Raw genomic sequence first — 23,491 nt, forward strand, 5'->3', positions numbered from 1 at the left:
AATCCGGCCTTTTGGTAAACGATCAATAGTTTATAACTTTATAGCATCACTGGTCGGTTGAATTCATTATTCGTGCCAGTAATTTTTATGAAACGGTTTCATATAACTATTCCTTTATCATTGAAAAGAAATAATCAAGGTACAATAAACAAGAAAGGATGGTAATTAGCACTTAGCAGTTTGGAAAAAAAAAAAAACTCGGAATCTCTCCTATCTACCACAAAGTCCTTCCCAGAACAGCAGAACTTGATCAGATATTTATGACTTCAATATATCTTAAACCCAAGACAGGACTGTAAATACATATCTAGTGCAGACCGCTCAAGTAATTCGGCAAAGAGTATGAGCAGCTTTTGGTTAGCTTAACAGTCAAATCTACAGGCGACAAATTTTGAGTGGATCCATCACCGGATGATCTTACATTAATGAAGCTCTAGTGAAGGCTGCAAATTTTGAGTGGTCATCTTGAAGCAGAATCTGTGGATTTCCTTGTTCGACCTTGGATCAAATTTTAATATAATTAGAATCAAGAAAAATGTCAATGAAGTAACTTCTGCAACTTCCACACAGCAGTTAAAGAGGATTAAAAAAAAAACATTGAGAATGACAGATGCCTATGAGCTACATTACTGAACTAAAGGATCATAAGGGCTGCCATTAATTTATAAATTGTGCGTACCTAACTGCCACTTAGTGTATAGTAAAAATAGGAAAATGATGAACTGTGTATGATTTATAAGATGTCCAGGGTGAAGGTGAACATACCAGAGTTCCTTTCTCAAGAACAAATATATCATCCATGCTCAGGACAGTTGAAATCCGATGAGCTATGGTGATTACAGTCATTCCTTGGCATGCACTAGATATGACATTTTGTAGTAATGAAGCTGTTCGTACATCAATATTAGCTGTGCATTCATCTAAGAACATCACCTGAAATATCATAAAACATTTATCCAATCATGTTTAATTGACCAGTATGTTTCATCTTCCAAACATTAACTTGGTTACTAAGTTCCTGGTTGACATGACGCAGAAAACTAACACTAATATGATTATAATCATAGAAACATAATAATAGCATGTGTTTCAAAAATTCAAACTACTTTTGATTATACTTTATACAGCCAACCTTGGAAGACTTCAAAAGTGCTCGTGCAAGGCAAAGAAGTTGCCGTTGGCCAACAGAAAATGATGCTTCAGACTCTTTTATTTGCATATCCAGCCCACCTACTGCTTCTATCTCTTCCTTGATGCGACATTTCTCTAAAACTTCCCAGAGTTTCATGTCATCATTCAATCGAAAAGGATCTAAATTTTCCCTAAAATAAATAAATAAATAAATAAACTAAATACAATGAACATTTCTAGCCACTTGAAGCAATTAAGGCAATTGCATCAGAAATATGGATATTGCAGACATGTACAAAGCACATTTATGCATACTTTGTATTAACTTGGGGTTGACATAATACACAACCTAGATCAGTCAGAAATATAGCAAAGCTCTTATTTGAAACCTCTAATTAAACTTTACCTCACAGATCCTTGAAATAAGAAAGGACTTTGTGGGACAACAGCAAATCTTGAGCGAAGATCTCTAACAGAAACAAGATCTATGTTTACATCATCAACTAATATACATCCTCCGCATATTGGGCTCAGACGGAAAAGGGCATTAACAATGCTAGATTTTCCAGCACCAGTCCTACCAACAATTCCAACCTGCTCAACAGTCACAAACTTGTCAATTTTAACACATAGATGATAGGAAAAGCTAACTTTGTGCACAAAATAAGCACAAAACAAATATGAAAGAGGAAGAAAAGGCTTGCCTGTGTTCCACCTGCAATGGTAAATGATATGTCACACAATGCTGGAGGAAGAGAAGGCAAATATCTGAGAATCACATTCTGAAACTTAATCCGTCCTTGATAAGGCCAATCTCTAGGTGTGGCTATAGATCCACAAAGTTCTTCTTGAGGAATGTCCATATACTAGCAATTCAAGAGTAATTATATACATAAATTCATGGCACCAACAAACTTTATTCAGAAAAGAATGGGATGGTGGAGGATTAGATGATGGGTTGAAGTACACACATCAACAGCTAAAAGAGTCTTGATGGCATAACATCTTACCTGGACAACCCTTTCAACAGCAACCATTTCCTTCTCTGTCTCAGTGAAGCTAGATAAGAAACTTCCCAGCAGAGAAACAATTGGAGCAGCATAAGACAGAGCCAAGCCAACCTGTAAACAAAAAGAAGTTTATACCGTTTAGATTAGCTTATAAACAGTACAGTACAGTACAGTACAGAGGTTAAACATAGGTGAAAGCTTACCAGCCCAGGTGTGCCCATACTAACAGGGAACTTGTCAAAAGATCCAATAATAGCCATAATGGCTATAAATGAGATGAGAAATGCTGCCAACAACTGAAATATGAAATGGCTAATGCATGAGAACTGAGAAGATGTGGACTTAATAAAATGTAATGAATATAATTGTCTTTTTATCAGTTGTAATATCAGCTAAAAAGTAAAAACCAAAAGGTAAATAATACCCGCAATATATAGAGCATTAGTCATTCTTAAATCACCCGAGAGAGAGAGAGAGAGAGAGAGAGAGAGAGAGAGAGAGAGCAAGAAGATTTAATTAGCACTGAGAAAGACCTGAAGTCGCAGGGAAAGCCACAAACTGGCTGTTATTTCAGTGTAGGAGGTTCTCTGATACATCTCTACATAACTGGTGAATTTTGAGAAGAAAAATTCCTGCAACATATCATAAAGATTATGTCTCTGAAATACTAAGAAAAAACTAATAAAAAAAAACCCTTCCTCATAAGACATTACTCCCCTTGCCCCATATATTTCAAAAAACTTCCTCAAAAGCCACTTATGATATGATTCAATAAATTGATTTTTCAAAAATCTGAAGACTAACTAGTTAAGCACTAGTTTATTAGTTGACTCTTCCACATAAACAAAGAAAACAAAAGAACAGCACATAAACATAGTGAATTAATCCACCAATTGCTATTTATGTTTACCCTTTCGGTGCAGTACCCAACTTAATGTGGTGCAAGGTACCTTGCCTCCTCAAGTCCTCATCTTAAGATCCAGTAAGAAATTTACAAAAGCCGTAAACATATCACTTTTAAAGGTAAAGATTACATAATTCTACCTTCCAAAAATAGCTGCAAAGTAGTCAACTAAAAAACTCGAAACTCAAAGAGATAACGCTCTATGAAATAACATATATTAGGCAATAATGACCAAAAAAACATATAAACACAAAGTAGTCCTCACTTTCACTCAAAAAGACCACTTAAAAATTAAAGTATATGGTTCACTCAATCAATACACTAGAATGCAAAGGTAGAATGACCCCATCATAATAGTTTTGAAAAATGAGAAAATGGACTGCTAAATATGTTTGCAATAAGTACTATTTTACTCTTCAACCAATTAATTTCAGCATATAGTCATGACTCATATAGTACCTCTGACTTAAATGCCCTTATGGTAGATGATCCATCTAGCGTCTCAGTGAATGATGCATATATTGGGGAGCGTGAAACACTATCTAGCCTGCGCAATTCACGTGATGTTGATCTGTAATAAAACTGAAGAGTATAGATCATAACACAATTCAGAAAATAATGTAATATTAGTGGAAAAACAAAACAAGTACTATCAACAAATTAATGATTTCCCAAACACCATTATATTCACGAGTGTATGATAAGCATGCATCATACAGGTTCTGAATAACATCAAGAAAAGTAACTTGAACCCTTTGTGCCAACAAGTTCTACCTACAAAGTGAAAACTTGTATGCAGTTTTGAAGATGTCTGGAGCATTGTAAGATGATTACATAAGAGCAGCTTCCCCCACTCTGCAGCATAATGCAAGTCAGTGGGAACAGGAAGCTTATCTTATCTAACAATTGGAATCACGTTTTTGTTAGAGAAAGCTCACAAAGGTTTTCATGTTGGCACGGCATCTTATATTGTACAGTGACAAAATCAAAGCATTGAACATGGAAGATGGCCAGGTTCAGCATGATAAAGTACGCTAAATCAAAGGTACAGGAACAGGATCAAGGAGAAATCACCTCCATTACCCTCAACAAAATTTTAAGATCAATGAAATTCAATCTAAAGCTTCTGCTTTCTCTAACTAAATATTCCGTAACGGGTCATGGAAACAATTGAAATCAACTATAGCATGGAAATAAACCCATGCCTTGATTTCAACAACAAATTTTTTTAAAAAAGCTAGTATTCTATGGAATATAGAAGTAAGGAGCATGAGAATACCTGCAGCTTCTTGTAGATATACCAAAAGGGCAATAGCAAAAGCAGTAAAATAATCTGCAGAAGTGCATATATCAGGTTAGGGAGTAAAATTTCAGTTAAATATGCACTATTTAAATGGAAAATTATCTTCAAACAATAAGCCAAACCATTAGTTAAGTCACCTGCACATATGACAAGACTATTGCAACCCCCAAGAGGCCAACAAAGTTGGCAAGGAGAATGTTAAAGATGAATGGAAGAGAATCGTCTATTGTATAAAGATCTGAAGACAACCTACAAAAGAAAACATGTGAAGATACAGTTACTGATATCTAGACTCTAGAGACTCGCAACAAGGATCAAATATTCAAATCACACCTATTGATAATCCTTCCACGAGGAGTCCGGTCATAGAATAGCACAGGTGAGTTGACAAGATTATTAAGTAGTGAATCATGAACCCGCATAGCTGCTTGCAAACCACCAAATGCAAATGAAAAAGCCCTCACCAGTGTCAAGACAGAGTTCAATATGCAGAAAACACTCAGTATAACCTGAAATTTTGATGAGGCAACAAAAAGTTAGGTAATGTCTTCAAGATATTATCCAAAGCATATAAGTCATAAAGTCATTAAGAATAGCAAGTATTTCATTCCTCCTGGTAGCCAAGGTTGCTCCAAGCACCAGCTTTAGCTATGCATATTATAGTAATCTAGGGCCATTTTACACTGTTTGCGATTTTCCATGTTTTTCTAAGATTGACAATTTCAAAGTTAGTGCGCAGGTAAATACAGAATATAGTAGAGCCCAAGAATTAAAAGCAGCTGAATTCTAAAATTGATTTATACATGCTATTTTCTTAATTAATGTTAAGATTTTCAAAATAAATGACGGATTAAAGGGTTAGAGCAGAGGTACAGTTGAAACATTACACAAGATTAATTCTATTTTTTTTAAAGCAAGTACCAGATAGAAGGTTAATGAATAATGTGTTCTGTCATTTCCTTTAGTTGTATCAACCCAATATGATAACCAAAGATCATTTCCATTACGCGAAGCTTGCATCATAGCAGCAGAGATCAGTATCAGGGAAGCAAGAAACCAGCCAGAAAAGGCCGCATATTTTCTGCAGAAATTTTAAGCCCAGTAAAAAAAAATAAACATATTAGGTCAAAAAATCCAGAACATCATACATGTCAGTAGATATTTTAATTTAATTGTTAAAAAAAAAAAAAGAAAAAGAAACCGGGGACTGGGGTATCTGTTTACCTGTATACAGCCAGCTCCACATTGCCCTCTTTCCTCTCCTCAAGTTCAATGGTCTCCTCTGCTTCAGAAGAAATCTGAATACATTCTTTCTCTTCGCTAGAGTTTTCGTTAACTTCACAAATAGACTCTACACTCTTTTCTTGATTTTGAACAGGCAGCAATGGGCTCAATGCTGTATGTGCAGAAAATTCAGAACATGATGCTAAATTTGCTGGGCTTCCTACCAGCTTTACACAGCCTTTACTCATATACACCACTATATCTGCAGATAGTATGGCCTGAGGAGAACATATTTAAAAATAAAAATTTATTAAAGAAAAAAAAAATGTCACATTATAATATGGTCTCATTTCCATTGCTTCTCCATTTACACAAATATAAAAACCTTAAGTTTAAGATTAAAAATATAATAAAAATTATAACTCATAGTAAATATTTACATCAGCAAATCCTACTTTTCCTGGCAGGTACATGGGAGAATAAATTAATGAAGAAAACATCAAGAAAAACATGATTACTGAAAACTGAAAAGTTCCAAATAAATTGTCAATTAAAGGACAATACAAGTCACAAGCTTGGGTTGTTACTTGTTAGCAACAGGGGAAAGAATATTAATATTACATTGCATGAAAAAGTGTTGATAATTAACATCTTTACCTCACAAAGGATAAATACTTGCATGTTAAAACTTAACAATTCACTGCTAGTTGGCAAACATAACTTTAGAAAGAAAAAAAAAAGGAATCACACTGCATAGGAAGATATACCGGTGTTGGAGATGGACACCACCTATGACAGGTTGTCCCTGTAAATTGAGAGACAACCTGGAGGAAAAGGGTGCAGGCAAGGGAGAGAAAGGTGGAAAAAAGATCTACAAACTACAAAGACAGCCATGTAATAGTCAAGACTCAGGAGACTTTTTCTGTCAGGAATTAAACCAAGGTCATTCCTTTACATTAAATTGTTGTGGCAGATTTTCAACTTACTGTTCAAGTAAAAATAGTGGTGTATATTTGTTTACATATCATTCCATAACACCAGTTATAGACCATAATATTACAGTGTTACCAAATCAGCAGTTAGATTACACTAATAAATCTGTTTAGCACAATGATGCTACCAGATTCACATATAAGAACAGTTTACACCTGTAGTCCAAGCACAATAAGTCAATAAGTGTTTGGACTTATTCTAATATAACAGTTAAGGAAAATAACTAAATAAGGTTATACAGAATACACTTTCATCTATTTCAAAAAAAAAATCTTTGTTACAAAAGTCTTGAATTGCAATATTTTAACTATTGTTTCCCAACGAGCCAAAGAAATAAAATAAATAAATGTGCCTCACATCACTAAAGTCACATCACATCACATTATTACACTTATATAACATCACTATATTTCATGAATTTCAAAATAGAGTCAAAACTCATTCTTGGTACTTTATGGACATCTATATCGGTGTCTTATGGTTTCAAACCTCCTTATATGACCCCAAGAGTCATCCAACACATTCAGTTCATTTTTTGAAAAAATGTCAAAAATTGATCCGAAATCGTGTATTAAAGCCTTCAATTTTGGACAATTTTCCACTTATTTTGACCCGGAAATAAAATTTGCCGAGATGCTTACCATGGACCCTAATACACCCCAGGAGTCTATTTAGGTGGGTACAACCATCCAATATGCCTTAAACAATCAATTTACCCGTTCCAAACTTGCACCGATATTGTGAATTCAAGTCTAACAAGAACATTTATGACAACATATAATGGTCATATATGGTTCCAAACAGCATTATATGACCCTAAGATGTATCCCCTAAGATCTCAAGACTTTTCGCCACCGGGCCCCGTCACCTCAAAAGTTCCTCAAAAAGCGTGGGTAATAGCCTTCAAATTTTGAACTTTTTGACCTTTTTTCTCCCGGAAATAAAAATTGCCGAGATGTTTACCATGGTCCCTAATACCCTCCGGAAGTCCAATTGAGTAGGTGGAACCATCCAATATGCCTTAAAACGGTCAATTTACCCGTTCCAAACTTGCACCGATTTCGTGAACTGAACCCTTCCATGGACATTTTTGACAACATATAATGGTCATATATGGTTCCAAACGTCATTATATGACCCTAAGATTTCAGTAGTAGAAAAGAATTGTAAATACAATATGACCAATATTAATTTCTTTCTGTAGTCTTATTAAGATTTCAGTAGTAGAAAAGAATTGAATACCAGCTGATTTACTGAATACGAAATTGTAGATAGTTCAGAAAAAAGTGATTCGGTGATTCTGTTCATAATCAGTCATTCAGTCATAGTTGAAATTTCAATTGTCAAGTAACGAGTAATCTACTCTGATACCCTTTCTTCTACAGAATAACAAATTCAATAAGCATAATTATTATGTACCCAACTTAACAATATTACAACCTTACCAAAAAATCATGATTCATGTATAGTCAAGAACGGGAGTTTATAATTAAAGAAGAAACGTAGAGCAATCATTGATAAAATCTTGGAAAGAGAGCTAAATATAATTACCTGAATATTATGTGTACAAAGAACACATGTTTGCTGGTTCATAAGAGGACCATGGATGACATTATCTAATATAGATCGGGCAACTTGCGCATCAACAGCACTTAGGACATCATCAAGCAACAATATATCTGACATGTGATAGATAGCCCTGCCAATTGTGGGAACTTTATGAGGAAGAAACTGGGCATGCATAGGGATGCCCAACTTGGGCATGATATAAAGTTCCAGACCTTCCAGTACAGAAATAAAGCGAGCAAAATATAAAGTTCCAGTACATAAAGCGAAATATTCACCTTGCCAAAGCTATGCGGACCCTTTGTCCACCAGATAAATTGGCCCCTTTGTCTCCCACATAAGCCATATCACCTCCAGGCATCAAAGAAATATCAACATCCAGAGCACAAGCTCTGAGCACTTCTGCATATCTTACAGCAAAAGACAAAATCAGATTATTTTCGCCACTAAGAAACTGCTTGGCATAAATAATAAGCTTAAATTTATGATACTTGTGAAGTAAGAGAGCAGGAGAAAACATGAACTTGTACCAATTTTTCAGGGTAATTGGACAGAGAAGGAGAGTTAAACTGCAAAACATTAGATAATCATATAAGTTAAGTTTATACCTTTCTGAAACATGTTCCTTCCCTAAGAGTATGTTCTCACGTATAGTACCAGAAAGAATCCAAGGCACCTGCAAGTTCCAAGATTGGTTTACCAAAAAAGAATAACGACATATTCAAACAGGAAAGAAATCCTTTTTCTTATGTTAAACCTGTGGCACGTATGCTGTAGAACCATTTAAATGTGCCCATCCATCAATGATATTCATTTCTCCTAGCATTGAATTCAACAGGGAAGATTTGCCAGAGCCAACCTGTTACATATAATCAGAGTGAAATGGATCTTAATGAAGAGGTGTTCTCATCAAAAATAAAAAAAATAAAAAATAAAAATAAAAAATCAGCAATATGGAGCTAGAAAAATAATAGTCCAAACAGGTAGGCCTTAGAATGAGTAGAGTAGCTCAAGCAACCAACTCAGTACATCTTTGGGCCTAGGCTTTGAAAAACTTATTGTACAGTACAAACCAAATATGAGCTTAACTTTACACTTAATTCTAGTTTATTTGGAAAAAAAATGTGTTCAGATGACCTAGCTAGTTGTATAAATGGCTTTTGACTTCAGCTTTTCAAGACAAAAAGAAGCAAATCTGCAATGTTACAGAGACTTCTGACAAGTGATGCAAATGACAAGAATTACGGAACAAGTGAACAGAATCACAATATCTCATGTCTATAGTTACCTCTCCGACGATCACTACAAAAGAATCTTTCGGAAGACTAAGATTCACATTATCCAGCCTGAAACTGTCCTTTATAATATGTTCATTTGACCATGAAAAGGATGCATCATGAAATGTAATAGCCTTATCTTCTAAGGCATCATCAATATGGACACTCAAACAAGTTGGATACAGAAGAGAGCTCTTTCCCCGGCTTAGACTATGTTCAGGGCAAGCAAGGAACCTGCTCAACCTCCTTGTAGATATAAAGGCCTAGAATATGTTTGGTTAGGAAAACACATCAGTCACCAACTAGCAAAATCTAAGGGAATTGGCATTTTAGGGACAATTGCACAGAAAACTTACGTCAACCAATCCATTGATCACCCAGGGAAATGAATTCAGAGGGGAAATCAAAGTATTAAACAAAGCCACACAAGTGAATACCTGGAAGAGGGATAACCAAGACAAGCACATGTCATACCAAAGTCATGAATAATTTTATTCAAATTTGAAAATGCTACACAAGTTGCTGAACTTTTCATTTTAGTGCCCATTTTCAGTTGACAATATCACATATAATTAGCCAAAAGCCTGTTGTATTATACACAAATATTTCAGAGTAGCTTCCAACCCCTTACATTTCCAAGAGGTTGGGTGTGTCTATGAGAATCAATACATTTTACTTGTATTTGACTTTTTCAATTAACAACGGGACAACTGAGTGATGTTCTAAAAATAAACTATAAAATCCAGCTGGCTTTCTGTTGGAAAATAAGCGAGGGAGAGAGAGAGAGATATGCAGCCTCTTTTAACTACAAATCATACCGTAGCAGCGTCAAGCTGATGCCCCATTAATGTGTAGAGTCCAAACGTACATAACGAGAAAAGAGTAGGTGTTGTAGCCCAGAAGAATACACACCAAGCATCAAGATACTTTCGCGTCTAATATCGTGAACAACATAAGAATGGTTATAAAACATAAAAAAAAAATATTTTTCCTAGAAAGGAGCAGCAGCATTATCTACATACGGATAAATTTGCAACTTCGGAACGTCTAGTCTCCATCACCCAATTTTTAAAGAGAATTTCCCAGCAGTACATTTTCAATGTACGAATATAAGTTAAAAGTTCGCCCGTCCTCCTAATCCTGCGTTGAAAAGGATAATACAACTTCAAACCAACATACATTTATGGTGTAAAGCATCTTATACCGTGATCAAGTTTAATTCTCTTGCTCTTTCTGCTGTGATTCATTATACATGATTTCATTCTCAAAAAAATGAAAATAAAAAATAAAATAAAAACTTGATAGACTTGGCTTTGACACTAGCACAAGATGGCCATCCAATCAAAGTAAAATGGCTGGAAGATGATAGAGCTTCTAGTTTCTTTTACATTCTCTCTGTCCCCACAACACATTTCTATATTAAACCAACCCAAATAATACGTTGCTTTCTAAATTTAGTAATTTGACTTTGAACTTTCACATACCCCTAATGTTGCAGAGATGTACAAATTTGAATAATGAAGGATAGCTGCGATACTTAAACTCACTTTCTTCAAATTGATAAAATGACAAAATGTGGCCTATGGCTTAGAAATGGAAGGGTCGACAAAACTGCAAAACAAAACAAACAAATCTACTTACCTCTCATCTTTCTGTTTCATCATTTTGTCAGTGGCATTAGCTATTAATTTGGCAATCCATTTATTAACTGCAATTCAGACTCAAAATATCTTAGTATGGTTGAAAACAAAAAGGAAATGAAATGAAGTACTGAAACGAAACAAACTGTAAACCCTGCATCAGACTACCCCTTTCTTGAAAAGATCCTTGACACCAAGGATCAAATTTGGAACTTCATCTCAAAAACAGTAGCATTTTCCATATGGCTTCCTCAGGGGAGATGAAAATGATTATTTTGACTAATAAGCTTATGAACTGGAAAAAGCAGAAATTCAAAGGAAGAAGAACAGGATATTTGCATTAAACTCTGAAATAAGAAGGATTATAGCTGGATTGTACAAGTTTTTGAGAGGCTTGTTCTATCCCTAGACAACATTTAAGAGGTTGGACCTCTCCAAAATGTTTTTCAACATGCCCTTTCATTATACTAACTATGTTGACTACTAAAAGAATAATATTACACCATCCCCTAAGTCGGTTCATTACCAACTTTCATAATTGTAAACCCTATACCAGGTCCTGCGCTTGTATCAGCAAGTTAATCTAGGTTTTCACAGGGAGACAACAATCAGTCTAAAATTCTACTGCATTTACATAATGTAACAAGTAAACCACGAAATATTCTATGGGGCAGTAGAAGCTTCCACTGAAGAGTATGCATGACTTTGACAATTGACACTGAATTATCATTCGTCAGTTAAAAATCATTGAGAAACATGTCTTAAGGAAATCTGACCTGGTATAAGCAAAACTGTAATAGTGATACCGGCAACAAAAGCAAAGCTAACTTGAGTATACAGAAGATAGAGAGCAATCCCAATTTGTAAAGGCAAGCTGCAATTACAATACAAAGGTATGAAGGTTCAAGTAAGATCATCTTGTGGAAAACACAAAAGGACAAAACAAATTTAAATAGAAACTCAATAATTTTTATTCTTCATCTTTTACAAGATGCTAATCAGCTACAATCATACTCCTCACCATGTATTTCTCTACTCAAATAAGAAAAACGAAAACTTAATAAATTCCACTTCATATCATCCCTTTACAAGTACTTTGCAGCTTACTAGATGATCCCTTTTTCTCCTCAGCTATACTTAGAAACAAGAATCTACATACCTAATTCTAATACCAGATAAATTCCTTAACGTACTTACCAGGCTAGCATGCAGCATCAAAAGACTCTAAGCTTATTCACTTGTACAACAACAACAACAACAACAACAACAAAGCCTTAGTCCCAAAATGATTTGGGTTCGGCTAACATGAATCGTCATAAGGGACCATGCGATATAAAGAAAGGGACAAGTTTGCCTTAATGGGTGCGCATGATATTAGAAAAAATCATTTCACAAAATAGTAACTTAAGGGAATATATTAGTGTTAGAAGATATCAAAAGCTGAAAATAGCTAGAAATAGCTTCCACATGACCAAAGAGACAGCTTTTGAGGTTGATAAAGCTTAATACCCTATGGAAAATCAATCTTATGATCCAGGTAATGAAGCCATTCATGATAAATACTACCTCCAAATATCATGAAAACTGTTACACAAGTTCACAGTTCGATCAGCATCCACAGACATAAATGTCTGAATTTCCCCTTCAGAGAAGTTTGTTTTCTCTGCTAGACTGACAGAGAGGCACTGCAAATACAAATCAAATATATTAATGTGGAATTATGAGTCATATCATGATGTCTGGGATAATTAAACTGCTCTAACCCCTTTTTAAATTATTTTTCCATTAGTAGTAAGTTATATGTCCATTCCAAAGTACACATCTTCTGATTCATTGTATATGTACTATGTAATCACTCAATGCATCTATTATTCTGTCATCTAATATCACATGATGACTTCAATAGCTTCTGATAAATTACGTTCATTATATATATATATATATATATATATATATATATATATATATATATATATATATATATATATATATATATATATATATATATATATATATATATATTATATACCTTCTGATAAATTACGGTCATTATACCAGCTCGAAGCTTTAATTTCAAAATAGCAAGGTGATACGTGTACTGTGTATCAAGAACTGACCTGCAAAATTAAACAAGGAATGACAAACAATATTGAGACAAATAAATTCAACTATCCCAAGGCCAAAAATATTCCCTTAGCAGAAACACACTCCCAGAAGTATAACGGCATAATGAGTAGATTAAAATCCAAAAAGACTTGAATCCTATTAGAAAATATTGCAAACTGGCATAAGAATTACTTCAAAAAAGATGTTAAACCCAATGATACTGCAAGAAGAAATCCATTCACCCCTCCAGAACCTAGATACACAGAGAGAAGCACAGGTAAGATATACATTGTACAGCAGGTTAGCAAGATTGCATCCCCCCCCCCCCCCCCACAACCTCACCAACGGGGGGTATTGGGGGTGGGGGTGGGGGGGGGGGGGGGGGGGGGGGACGCCAACTTGGACTTGTCAACTTAGGTTCTTGAAATCAGATAATTACCTGTAAATTGGACAACAGTTAAGTTATGGGATCCTAGTAGCTTATTGGGAACCTAAGGTGATAGGAACTTTATCTAACAGACTAATTAATGATATTCAAATTTTAAAGTATATTTCACAAGCTTCACTATTGTTCTTTTGAACAGCGGAGGTTTAATCCAGAGACCAACAAGCCACGATGAAGGTATAGCCAAGTATACTCACTGTTTTAATAACATTTGAACTTTTTAAGTATATTTCACAATGAAAGTAAAGTAGTATTCTTCTTAAAAATTGAACCATTCATCACAAATCCTTTTAAGGGACTATACATATTCATAAAATAGAAAGAAAAAAGGATTAGAGGAAAAACAGAGGGATCTTAAAGCAATTCTTTTATGTTTGAAAATATCAATTAGATTTCACAGCTAGCTATGTAAACAGCTTTTGAGGGATTACAATACCTTGTTGAAGAAACTGAATCAACTTATTCAGAAGCAAAGGTCCAGCAAACCCAATGCAGTCATTGAAGACCTGATTCACACACATACTTATTCAGAAGAAGGTTGTAAATAGATTTATAAAAAAAAAAAAAAAAAATAAAGAAGAAGCCAATATTTAAACAAAGCCAATATTTAAACAACTACTGCATTTTAATTTACTAAAAAGTTGATGGGTTAACAAACATCTTCCCTAGCATGACATTTGGAAAGAGACCTACTTTTGTGATTACTCGACTTTTGCACGTCCAAATCTCGTTAAAATCTACTTTAGCTCAAATTCTATTCTAAATTTTTTTTGTGATTAAACTTTTGAAATAAATATCATTAAAATTCCTGGTCAGCAAAATTTTGAAGAGAATAGATTATTTCTCTAAAATCAATAATTGGATTAAGAGTGATCAGACAAAATTCAACACATATTAGAAACTAATATTAGCACCTTATGAACTTAACAAAAAAAACTCTACTGATGCTGACAATACCTTTAGCACGCCAAGGCGAAGATATGGCCATCCATATGAAGAACAAATTGCCTTGAAAAATGATGGATTAGAGCAATTAATAATCTGCTGAGCTCGCCAACTTGTCAGCAAGAAATTATGGCAGGAAGAAGGATCCATATCCGACGGCAAATCAAGCAATTCTTCAAAGGTAAGCTGCTTCATGACACCTTTATCCATTATTGGCTTGATTCTGCTGAATGTCATGAGCATCAAAATGGATTTCACTGATCCCTTTCACAGAAAAAAGAAACAGGTAATTATTTACAAGTAGTTACAAAGCTCATTCTTTGGAAGATTAGTAAAGTTGAGGGTCAATGTGAAAATCAGCATAGAAAAACCCTGTTACTCTGAAGTCTGAATACAACAAGCAAGAAATCATTATTCCCATCCAAAATCGGTTATTCTACCTTCAACTATAATTTCCTCAAATAACAAACCTTCTAGGAGAATATAGGCATATGGCTCGTTACACTCATGAAAATATCTAGAGAAAAGCTCAAGTAATTAAACACATCATATATAAGTATACAACTATACAACCATCATACATAAGAATAGAGGGTACTTACAGAATTCCTAGGGTAACCTTCCTCAAGGTCATGTGACAGTAGAGGATCCTCCAGCTGATTATCACTCCTGCTAATGGAGAACACCAAAAAAGAGACAATTTCTAAATAGGGGGAAAACATTTTTGCATATGAACTGGTAGCTAGTGCCCAAAACCATGTTGGCCAAACCCCAACAGATATTAAATGAATAACTAAAACATGAGAGTACTTCTTTTTGCAATTTGAGCAATGGGCTAGAAAGAGAAAATAAGGGGATAAACATAAGATGCGTACATTGATGCACTCATGAACACCCCATGGTCACAAAATTAATAGGGAGAGACTGCAAAAGTAATAATAATCATCATGGAAAAAAAGATTCTTATTCATATTCTAGAGTTTATATTTTGTTCAACAAACAACACATACCATATTCACACAACTATCGAACATTTTAACATTATAACAGAAAAAAAAAATAATAAAAAAAAAGGTACTTTTTTTAATAACAATTTTTATAAAAGTAAATTTTCTGGATAACAATTAAAAAAATTAAAAAGAAAATAAGTTAAGAAGCTCAGGAAAGGCCTTTGGAATTTAAAGACATCAAACTAATGTTAGAGGTACCTGGAACAGGAAAATTGCCTTATTCTAACAACGTTTAGACATATTCCAAATGCCATGTCCAGTAAAAAATTTAAGCACTCTTTAAAAGTCCACCACACCTGCATTGTTAGTCAAATTATCAAAGACTGAAATTTTGATCCGGTTTAATAATATTAGGGAAAATAAACAATATACAATGCTTGATATGCAGGGTTGTCCAACCCTATTATTCAATCAGCAAACCCTCCTGAAACTAGCTCCACTGTGCAAGTATGGGATCAGCTGTATAAGCTTAGAGTATCCAGAGTCTTGATTTAAGTTAACACAAAAAATTCTATCATTTGAAGCTTACAAGACAGACCAGCCTAGTCATGTATCAGAAACAATGCATTTGAAATTTCACGTTCTCAGAGTGGCATAACACCCACTCTTAAAAAATATGCAAGAAAGTCTAAATTGTCTTCATGTAGATGAATCATGGAGAAACCCTTAAAAAGCTCACAGTACCAATTTAACATCTTTCATGCTCACAGTAGCATCAGTCCATCAGATAACACTTGCTATTATGGAAAAAGCCCAATATCCCTACACAATCACTAACAATAACATGACACAAATATTTGTCAACATACTCAATAATGCCATGCATCATCAACACCACAGACCACCACTACAATTCACACCTACCTCATTAAATACAAAGTCTGTATGCTAAGCAGCTTAGCTATATGTTTAATACATTGCCAAATAGTGAAACAACCATTAAAATGTTGAACAGGTGCAAAAATGGAATAAACTTCCCATTGTACTAAGGGAAACAGATACTTTACCTCATCTGATGATATGACTATCTGCAATTGAGGCACTAGCAAAAGTGGCTTTACAATCCACCAAAAACACAAGAGGCGACTGCAACATAGGGTGTACCAGAAATCACACCTAGATAGCAGAAGAATGATAATCTGCAATGTCATGGTTTGACAACAAAATATCATTTGAGAACATACAATGTTATTTAATTAACAGCATGCTATATTAAAGAACATACCCAAACAGACAACTGAGAGCATCTGTAGATCAAATCATGGTACAAAAATCCGTGACCATTATATCCGTCCCACAGAATCAATACCATGTCAAAGAACGACACACATGCTTCAAGGGCAGGCAAAACTACAATAAATCTCCCAGGCAGGTGCATCTATTTAAATTCAATTCATTCGAACAACATAAATGAAATGAATATTACAAGTCTTGTTCCCAAAATATAAAATAAACCATAAAAAGTTAGCATGGGGAAAAAAGCAAACCTTGATTCCTCCTCTGGCATCCCCTTGCAGGATCCAAATGCCAGCAATCAAAATGAGAGTTACCGCACTGCTTCCACAGCCAAATACTGTGATTAATGTTAAGGACATTTGGAAATATAACCACCTAGCAAAAAATGGTCTTCTACAGCAAAGGGGCAAGAAAAAAAAAACTCGGGTAGTGTTAGACAAAGGATATAGATGAGTAAAGCATTGTGAGAACATGTTATCTTCCCAAACCTGAAATCAAAGAGATGATTTCCTTGAGAATCACAACAAGTAATAAATATAACAATGAATAGATAAACAAGTAGTTAACATCTTGAATCGTTGTTGAAGCTAGTTGTGTTCCAACTTCTAAGAAATATTCACAAACTTGTGTGAGTAATTCAGAGTTGATATGTTTAATCATACATAGTTGGCTATTGTTTATAAAAATGAAGATATCTAATATATAATTGTAGAGTAAGTTAATGAGGTTTCTCCAAAACCTCAATCCTCAATTCTTATGCACTGCCTTTTTTCTTTTTTATTTTTTTTTTTTTTTTTGCACTATCCTCTTTAATCCAAATAACTTCCACCTTCTTTTAAAAAAAAAAAACCAAAAAAAAAAATCTCCAAATAACTTCCACTATTATTTTTTTTAATATTTTTTTTTCTAATAACACACATACTATCCATTTTACTCAATATTACAAACAAACAAAAAAAAAACTATAATCTCCCATGATTAGATTTTTTTTGTAATATCATTCTATAAAATATGTATCCCGTGCATTGGACGGGTACACTCTAGTGCATTAGAATAGAGGAGTATTTTCCCCATCTAAGAAATTTTGCGTTGGAGTTGGAACTACTTGAAAATAGTTTAACCAACACATGGCCTATTTTCAATTTAAATTAAAAAGTTGATGAAAATAATAATAATGCTTAAGATGAATCAATCAAAGCAGGTATTGGTTCATAATAAAATTGCTCCAAAATTCTTAGTATTTTGATTTCCCTTATCACATCCTAAACCTAACAGCGTAAAGTTTGTCTCACTAAAAATCCAGCAAAAATATTAAAAAAAAAAATGTAGCAACAAATTATAATTATAATTATAATTATAATGAATGAAATGGCAGCAACAATTAAAACTTGACATTGATGGTGTAACGAAGAATTGAAGTAGAAAACCTAATTGAACAAAGAAAACACAACGCAATTGAAGTATAATGAAATTAGGGCAGTTTGTAAATTAGTTGTATGATGTGATCATGCAAAACGAAAATTATAAAAATAACAATGAAGAATCGAACATACAGTGCAAATGAAATTGGTTGGGAGCAGCATGATTGTGGTGGAGAAGATAGAAAAAAAGAGGACGCATTAAGAAGAAGAGTGAAAGTGGGAATTAAAGCGAGGGTTTCAGGATGAGGAAGAAGAGAGTGTTGGGACTTGGGAACATACAGATACAGCACCACTTTGAAACTTTTTTTTGAAAACTTTAATTAAAGGCTTCCCACTAACTGTTCATCTTCATGTCAACCCCACTTCGCCAAACAAATTACACGCATTGGCGCGCTCAAAGATTCTTCTTCAACTACGATTATTATTAAGGTTCGGTGCATGGTGCATTCGGGTGTGAACAAAATATTTCACCCATATTATACCTCTAGTTTTAGTGAAAATTGAGTGAAAAAGAAAGAAAGCGGAGGGAAATAGCAAGGATGATGTTATCTTTGAGGGGTCGGTCAAAGTGGTGAGAAGTTTTAGTGTTAACAAAAAAAAAACGATAGATGGTAATTCATAAAACAACAATTGTATGTGGTAATTGTCAAAAAAATCCATATAAATTTTAATTTAGATTCATTACTTTCCTTTTTAGTTAACAAATTCTCTCTTTCTATATTCCTTTATCTCCTATCATATGACTATATGAGTCACCTTTTTTCTTTTCTATTTATCTTTCTCATCTCCAAAATTACCTATCAATCCTTGAATCAAGTGATGCATCTAATAAAACGGAGGAAGTAACAAAAATAATAAAATTGATGAACTTTTTTGGTTACTAAACACCAACTTTTTACCCCCTTCGTCCCTTGGCCATGTATTTAGTAAAAGGTAATTTGCAAATTGTAGCCATTTAAAGTTAGTATTTTGCAAATTGCAACCATTAAAAAAAAAAAAAAAAAAAAAAAAAAAAAAAAAAATTGCACCCAAAAGTTCTTATAAATTGTAAATTGTAGCCGGATTCAACTTTTTCATCGGTTTACGTGTTGAAAAATATTCAGCAAAGGTTTTATGGGTCATTTTAGGCCTTAAGGATCCGAATTGAGCTTAAAATTAGCAAAAAAAAAAATATAAGTGCCTCATTTTTACAGCAAAAAATAGTTCCCCCAAATTGATACATTTTTGTTGTGAAAACGAGGCACTTGTGTTATTAATTTGCTAATTTCGAGCTCAATTCATAACTTAAGGACTAAGGGCTTGTTCATATTTACTGTACTGAGCTGAACTGAACTGATTGGAACTGAACTGAGCTGAAATGAATATTTTATGAGATAGGGAAATTAGAAGCTGAATTGAACTAAACTGATTGGAGCTAAACTGAACTGATTGGAGCTGAACTGAACTGAAATTAAGTAAATATGAATAGGCCCTAAATTGGCCCCTAAAATCTTAACCGAATATTTTCGACATGTAAGCCGATGAAAATGTTGATACGGGCTACCATTTACAATTTATAAGATCTTTTGGGCTGCAATTTGCATTTTTTTTTTGTAATGGCTGCAATTTGCAAATACAAACTTTAAGTGACTGCAATTGGCAAATTTTCCTTAGTAAATTATAGATATCAAATTTCAAAAAAGAAAAAAAAAAATAAAATTCTCAAATTAATGCTACTCCTATTTTCACAATGAGTAACCTATAATACTGACAAGGTAAATCCTTTAACATTAACGAATTAACTTCTTTAATAGATGAACACACGGTTTGATCAGCCACATATAAAAAAATCTGTGTTTGTCATAAGCTACGAGTGAAGTATAAGACTAGGTACTAAACTTTGCTATTTGTTGCACATTGAGTACTCACTTTTCCTTCATAGACATACATTGCATCATCTTCTATCGCTTCGTAATGCTGTGTTAAAGGTCAGTTTCAATGAAATATGAAAACTGAATTGTATAATCGTAGTTCAATGGAAATTTGAAAAACCCATTACTGAAATTACCTCTAAAACAATGTTGAAGAAGCTGTTGATTTCTAGTTACATACCGTTTCAAGACTGTTGTTAAGGAGGCTTTGTTGTTAATTCTTGAACTTGTATTTGAGTCTAGATTTTCGTTGAAATCACACGGTTTTCGCCTCGGGCGAAATGCTCATACTATAATTAGGACTATTATAAATAATTTTGCTGGGTATCTTTGGTATTTGAGAGGTAATTTAAGTGAGGTTTGGGAGAATTTTGATAAGGGTTTAGTGATGAATTGTGTGGAGGAAGTCGTGAATGATAAAAAGTTTTTTATTTTTTTTTTATTTTTTAAATTGGATAAACCGGTTATAACATGTTAGTACATGTCAAGTGGCCGGAATATTCTCTCCGAAAAATACTTTCTGTAATCCCCCGTATTTTTAAATATATTATTAATGAAATTATATTTTATTCATAATATTTCTTTGTATTTTTTTCGGATTTAATTTCAAAAGTTTCAAATTATTTTTGGGTTTGATGAACAATTTTATTACAAAGAACTTTTTATGAACCTTTCTTCAATAATTTATGTCCAACAAACAAACTAAACGCACTTTACTTTCTTAATTGGCCCATTAATTTTATGAGGCCCAATCTTAAAACTAACCTTACACCACTCTCTCTCCTATAAATACCCCATACATCCCCAAAATTTCCCCACACAAAAGGTTAGTCTTATTTTCTTTCTCTTTTGTTTTATTAATTTGTGTAATTATAATTATTGATTATGGGTTTTGATTTTATTGTTTGAAATTAATTTAATTAGTATCAAATTGTATTTTGACGATTAAACTTTATAATTTCAGATTTTATAAATGTTATAATTTTCAGATTTTGTAAATTTAATAACATAGGGTTTTTAATTATTGAAAATCATGATTTTAGGGTTTTTATGAACAATTGATCTAGGGCTTTTATAGTAATGATGTTTTGAAATTTTGGTGATTATAACTACTAATTAGTTTAACTTAATTCCAGATTATTTTGAACACGTAAATTCGTGTTTTAATGTTTAGATTTCGGTTTGTTAATATTAATCCCGTTTTAATCCCGATAAGAACTCATTCGATTTTGACAAAAAAGTAGTGTTTTCCATGTGGAAATGATGTTTTAAGAAAGACTAGTACCTTTGGTAGTGAGCACCACCCTCTCGTGGCCAAATTCTGCCTCTAAATATGATTTTCGGGTAGTTTTTCATTTTTAACGAAGTTTTTTTATGCTTAAAATTTTATCCTTGAGTTTGATTAATAAAATTAATTATGTTTAAAGTTAATTAAGCATATAAATATGTTTTTTTTATTTTAATAAGTTTTTCATCATATTATATTGTTGGAAATTACTTGGGTTAGTAATATTAATTGTTGGTTGTTTTCTATAGCTAGGAAGTGATTATTCCCTAGGAGAATTTTAAGTGATTAAAAGTGGCACAAAGGATTGTTTATACGAGGTACGTACATGTCTACTTCGTTATAAGTAGTATCATGTTTAGGAAAGAACTTAGTTTCATGATTAGGGAACACTTGGATGGAAATTGTTTGGTTACACATTGATTTAATTCATGTGCTTATGTTTATGAGATATGTTTTGGTGAATTGATTATGTTTGTATGGAATTATGGATGCAAACATGTTGAATTATATTGGATTAATTGTTTGTATGGAATGTTGATACAAACATATTTTATTGGATTGGTTTGTTAACCACATTTGGATTATTAAAGGATTGAAATTGAATGGTTTAAGTGGAATGAATTTATTAATTATTCCACAAGGTTATTATTATTTATTCATTACTCAATCATAACTTGCTAGTATGTTGAGTAAAGGTGGATTAAGCCGAAATGGCTAGGTGAGTTGACTATGTTCAACAATTTTGAATAATTTGGAAGTTTAATGGAATTAAAGGTCAACTTGTGATGTGATCACCATTGTCCTAAATAAGATTAAAAGTGAATTGATGTATGATTGTTATGTATGGTCTTTTTGATTGAGTCGGCTATTAATTAAAATTGTAATCACGTAAAGTGAAACATGGATGAGCAATAAAACTCTGGAAAGCGTGTACTTCTAGAGTATTGACAATTATGGGTTGGGGTACACGGTGGTAGCCCGTGGCTTTTCGAGGCTTGTTTGATCAACATGTCCTCTTCTCTTTTGGTATTTACATTTTATTTTATAATGAAAGTTAGATGGGATCCTAGACTAACTTTGTGAGAATGGAGTCGCGCCCATTCTTGTATCACGCTAAACTTTTATTTCAAATGGTCATTTGGGACCAAAATGATTTGGTGGATTGGACAACCTCGTATATTGCTTACTCCAAATTTAATTAATTGGATTAAATATATAGAGTCAAGTGTTTGGATTTGTTTAGTGAGTATGTTGAGTCAATTGAATTGTCTAAGTGTGGAGTCTTGATTAATGAATTCGTGTTGTATGTTTATTTACCTTAATTAATTGAGCATGCTAGGTTTAGTACGTTGTAGCTTGTATGTACTCAGCTTTGCTGATTGCGTGCTTTTGTGTGTGTTTTCTTTTTGGTCATGGCCTTCGCCTTTCAATGACCCTGTGATGATCCAATTATTACACTTGTATTATTGGGGAGCAGTATTGCACAGGTTAGCTTGATGATGTGAAGTTCAGGGATTTGACATACGCATTGTCAAGGGTTTAGTGTGGTTGAGAGTATTCGATTCTTGTGTTGAACTTATTTATGCTTTGCTATTTCATTTATGTTTTGGACTTTGATTATTGGTATGGTTTTAAATAAGGGCCTTATATGGTTCCAATTTGTAAGCTTTGACTTATTCGTTTTCTAAACTATGTTATTTTAAATACTTAAGTTTGATTTTCCGCTGCGATACTTTGATAAAGCCTTAACGTTTTAACACGTGGCGGTAGCACGTCAATGGTTCTCCACTATTTTATTTAAAGCAAGTGGTTTGGAAAAGGGAGAATTATTGGGGTGTTTCACTTTCTCATACTTTAGTATCCAATTCACTACTCCCTCCGTCCCTGAAAGAACGACCCATTTGGCCTAATTTTAGTCCCAAAAAGAATGACTCATTTGCATTAAAACACTCACCAATTTGTGATAAGTGTTTTATTTGTCCACTTATCATGGCTTTTTAAAACACAATTTTGTACTTTTTCCCCCACTTCAATCCCTTTTTCTAACTCTTTTTGTGCATACTTGCATCTTTAGGCTTCCCC

General features: G+C 33.5%; 1 protein-coding gene across 3 annotated transcripts; it reads right to left on the reverse strand.

The window, feature by feature from the left end:
* Nucleotides 1-41: 41 nt before the first annotated feature.
* LOC145619104 (ABC transporter C family member 13-like) lies at nucleotides 42-18,483 on the reverse strand. 3 transcript variants are annotated; one of them, XM_081673706.1, is made up of 36 exons: nucleotides 18,344-18,483; nucleotides 17,237-17,278; nucleotides 17,042-17,128; nucleotides 16,780-16,932; nucleotides 16,562-16,693; nucleotides 15,753-15,850; nucleotides 15,147-15,213; nucleotides 14,557-14,808; nucleotides 14,036-14,105; nucleotides 13,347-13,407; nucleotides 13,078-13,165; nucleotides 12,615-12,733; nucleotides 11,825-11,922; nucleotides 11,050-11,116; nucleotides 10,431-10,548; nucleotides 10,227-10,343; nucleotides 9,765-9,845; nucleotides 9,420-9,671; nucleotides 8,889-8,990; nucleotides 8,740-8,807; nucleotides 8,410-8,541; nucleotides 8,117-8,264; nucleotides 5,573-5,850; nucleotides 5,270-5,429; nucleotides 4,682-4,857; nucleotides 4,486-4,597; nucleotides 4,325-4,378; nucleotides 3,505-3,627; nucleotides 2,675-2,773; nucleotides 2,345-2,437; nucleotides 2,142-2,252; nucleotides 1,836-1,997; nucleotides 1,538-1,725; nucleotides 1,133-1,322; nucleotides 766-933; nucleotides 42-498 (listed from the first exon to the last, which is right to left on the reverse strand). In XM_081673706.1, the coding sequence occupies exons 1-36, from the start codon at nucleotides 18,371-18,373 to the stop codon at nucleotides 418-420; spliced, it is 4,377 nt and encodes a 1,458-aa protein (XP_081529832.1). In that variant the 5' UTR covers nucleotides 18,374-18,483; the 3' UTR covers nucleotides 42-417. The 3 variants fall into 3 exon arrangements, 2 of the variants coding, with proteins under 2 accessions (XP_081529832.1, XP_081529831.1); XM_081673705.1 differs by having other exon boundaries at nucleotides 15,147-15,216; XR_014108090.1 differs by lacking the exon at nucleotides 42-498 and having other exon boundaries at nucleotides 795-933; nucleotides 1,133-1,272; nucleotides 15,147-15,216.
* Nucleotides 18,484-23,491: the final 5,008 nt, after the last annotated feature.

Source organism: Chenopodium album, chromosome 27 (genome assembly GCF_948465745.1).
Source record: "Chenopodium album chromosome 27, dcCheAlbu1.1, whole genome shotgun sequence".
Lineage (NCBI taxonomy): Eukaryota > Viridiplantae > Streptophyta > Magnoliopsida > Caryophyllales > Amaranthaceae > Chenopodium > Chenopodium album.

Bases quoted from the DNA above. Each gene is read 5' to 3' on its own strand.
- LOC145619104 (XM_081673705.1), bottom strand. From the start codon at position 18,373: ATGCTGCTCCCAACCAATTTCATTTGCACT. The intron at 15,217-15,752 runs GTACCTCTAACA...GTTCTCCATTAG, and splicing joins AGGCAATTTTCCTGTTCCAG to CAGGAGTGATAATCAGCTGG. The intron at 12,734-13,077 runs GTATATAATATA...TTGTATTTGCAG, and splicing joins TGACCGTAATTTATCAGAAG to TGCCTCTCTGTCAGTCTAGC.